We start from the raw sequence: 3,112 nt of genomic DNA on the forward strand, positions 1-3,112 counted from the left end.
CCCCGGCCCCGGCCCCGGCCCCTCTCACCATCTTGCCCCCGTCCTGGTCCCGGCGCCGCGCTCCTCCAACGCCTCCGTTACTCTGGCAACCCCGGGGCGGAGCTAGAGGGAGGGCAGGGGAGGCGGCGCGGCGCCGAACTGGGCCCGGCTGGACCCTAGCGTCCCGCTCTGGGTTCCGGTCCCGGCGCGGCTCGCCACTGCCAACGCTGGAGCGAGGGGCTTGAGACGACCCATTTCCGGTGTGGCGGGCGTCTGTCTCCATAGCAACCGGAGGGCGAGGGGTCCGTGGCCTCCTTCCAGAATAGCACTGTGATGTCATGGCGTGATCTCACTGCCATGAGGATCGGGGAGACCACCTGGCCCCAGACTTGGCACCAGAACCCACCTGCCTCCCGCTGGAGCCGCAGCCGGGCTGATCTGCCACTAGCTCACTGGGCAGATCCTGCCCACGGAGCCCTGGCCTCCACCCAGGGGGGTTGCGCAGGCGGGGAAATTTGGCAGTAGGAGAGCAATTGTAGCTTCATCAGTGCCAGAATTTATGACCCTGGAGAGCCCCGTGTGCCTGACAACGGGGCCTGTGCACTAGACGGCGAGCAGGGCCTGGCGGGTGGGCCAGCTGGGTGTTATCTGGTCCCCAGGGCCAAGAGCAGTGAGGTAGATAACTGCCTGCCCTAACTACTCCAGCCTGACCTGACCCTGGGGCATTCGGGCAGTGAGAGAAGCGTATTTGCCACATATTTTGCTAAAACGATCATTAGCGAAGTGGTGATTATTGTTGGGTTTGCAACAGTCACAGTTAGGTTGCAGAGTCAAGGAGGCCATAAGCAGCATATCTCAGAACTGCTACTTCGGCACCTCTGCCCAAAGACTCAGGAAGAGAGTACTACCTCAGTTGTGTTGTCTTACAGCCAATAAGTATTAGATACATGTGCGGTGCAGTATTGACAATACTTCAAATTCCAGGTAGCCCAACACAATCAATTAGTTTATTAATAAAATGGAAAAGCAGGCTTACACAAGAAGTCATATTACCTCTTTGGAGAGCAGTCATGCATGTTATCTCACATCAGAGGTTTGCTACAAAAAGAAATACTCAAAGGTTCCTGTTTATATCCAACCTGGTTTCAACAAACAGATTAAGGGAAGTTTGGATCCTTTCCCAAATTGGTTTAAGTAGTTTGGACCAACTCCATACTTTGGTTTTGACCTGACTTTCACAAGCTCAGCAAGTAAATAGTTTATAAAGCCTTTTTTTAAATATCAGTAGTCATCTAAGCATTCTTGACTTCATATTTATACACTTAGTTTAAATACAGACAGTGCTGAAGTAAACCTACTAGCCAGACTTGGGGATAATCCTAAACTGCTAGCGCACTGGGACATGTTCCACCCACGAATAGCTTGGCTCTCCTCAAGTTGCCCAATATGGTCTGTCCTTTCAAAACCTTTTGACTTTTCCTTATTTACTCAATGGCATGAAGAATGGTCAGCGCAAGCATCAATCAGTCACCACATCTGATCCTACAGTCAGTCAACCAGGGTTTAACTGGCCATGCATACTGTTACTGGGTACTTCTTAGCCGTTTTCAAACTGGACAGGGTCGCCATGCCTCAAACCTATACCAATGAGGCCATCGCAATGACAACAAATGCCCTTGTGAACAAGTTTAAACCAATGTCCCACATTATTGACTTGTGTCCATTTACAATGCTCTCGTGGCCTTGTCGCTCTTCACACTGGTGATGACATCGCCTTAAAATAGCTGAAACAATATGCCAAAAACACATATGCTAAATAAGTAGTTGGGGAATATAAGCCACTGACTAGTATTTTTTTCAGATGACTTGCTTTGCAAGCCAAAAAGGCTAGACATTTCTTTTAAGCATTTTATTTAAAGCATACTAACATTTAGGAGGTCGTAGCTGCTCTCTATTAGATAAATTACTGCCCAACAAATCCCCTACCAAGAGCAGGTAGACCTCTGAATCCTGCTAAGGTCTGGAAGAGTGGCCCAAAGTTAAAAAGGAATAGGGTTGGCTATAATTATTGTCTAATATACTAGCTCTTGTGACTGCAGCTATTCTGCCCAGGCCTGTATCTGTGTTAGTTCCTTACATGGACCTCCTTAGTATCTGACAAGCAATCTCAAGAAAATCCCAGTGAGCTCCATGAAATGGGGTAGCCAAACACCAAGTAAAGAACACTATTCTAGTGGAGTCAGTGCTGTATCAGTGCTAAGCATGGCTGGGAGATTCTGTGCTGTTGGAAGTGGTGGTGTCAATTCTCAATGTTAGAACATTAGGGTCTCTTATGAAAGAATTCAAGAAGGAAAATGGAAGAAAGCAGGAAGGTGAAACAATGCACTGGCATCATTATAAATAAAGTCCAATTTGATCATATTGTCAATTTGCTTACTTCAGTCAAAATACAGCTTTCCAAGCAATAAGTATCTTTTCTGCCTTTGCCTAGTTGGAATCTGAAAAGTGACTCATGTCAGTATCTTCATCTTACTTACTGTGCCCTAGAGCCAGCTATTCCTTGGCAACTAAGAATATGATATTTCAGGGATTACTTACAAGTAATTTACAGTGATACATTTTCGTCAGGATGAAAGAAAATTATTCTGAAGTGCTGTTTCAGACCTGAAAAAGCAAAGTATATTTTATAGTATACCTGTCCATCTAGTTTTTTCTCCTTGATTTCACAGATTTTGGTAAAGCAATTCTAGTACTGGATAAGCACTCAACCTGCTGACAGGTGTTTTAGCAGACCATTTTTTTTCATTAGACAGTATAAAATCCTAGAAAACTGACAAGGGTATATTACTGCATTATGTGAATTAGTTCTTATATGTAATCGTGACTGTACAAATGACAACATGATTCGTGCTCAAATCTTGAATAAAATTAGATAATTGTTATTCATGGGGAATGGTTTAACTAGACATAATTTGTTAGTGCAATTAAAGAGGCAAAAACATGTATTTGGATCACCTGCTTCTTTATTTAAATGCAGGAATATTCTTGTGGTAGGACTAAAGGCCCTTCTCAAGCCTTGTGGTGGGGAAGCTGGGCCACTGAAAATGGCCAGGGCCAGACTTCCATTGTTCTA

At 45.5% G+C, this 3,112-nt stretch overlaps 1 protein-coding gene across 8 annotated transcripts in view; it reads right to left on the reverse strand.

Annotated features, from left to right (window-relative positions):
• Nucleotides 1–131, reverse strand: part of TTC26 (tetratricopeptide repeat domain 26) — a 70,762-nt gene extending 70,631 nt beyond the window's left edge. For 6 of the 8 annotated variants that reach the window (XM_019514901.1, XM_019514898.1, XM_019514904.1 and 3 more), the window contains exon 1: nucleotides 29–131. In XM_019514901.1, coding sequence (XP_019370446.1) covers nucleotides 29–31 — 3 coding nt within the window. In that variant the 5' untranslated portion in view covers nucleotides 32–131. The remainder of the gene's footprint in view (nucleotides 1–28) is intronic. The other 2 variants (XM_019514900.1, XM_019514897.1) reach the window with 1 other exon arrangement.
• Nucleotides 132–3,112: the final 2,981 nt, after the last annotated feature.

This window comes from Gavialis gangeticus, unplaced genomic scaffold (genome assembly GCF_001723915.1).
Source record: "Gavialis gangeticus isolate Ggan-Ray unplaced genomic scaffold, GavGan_comp1, whole genome shotgun sequence".
In the NCBI taxonomy this organism is placed as follows: domain Eukaryota; kingdom Metazoa; phylum Chordata; order Crocodylia; family Gavialidae; genus Gavialis; species Gavialis gangeticus.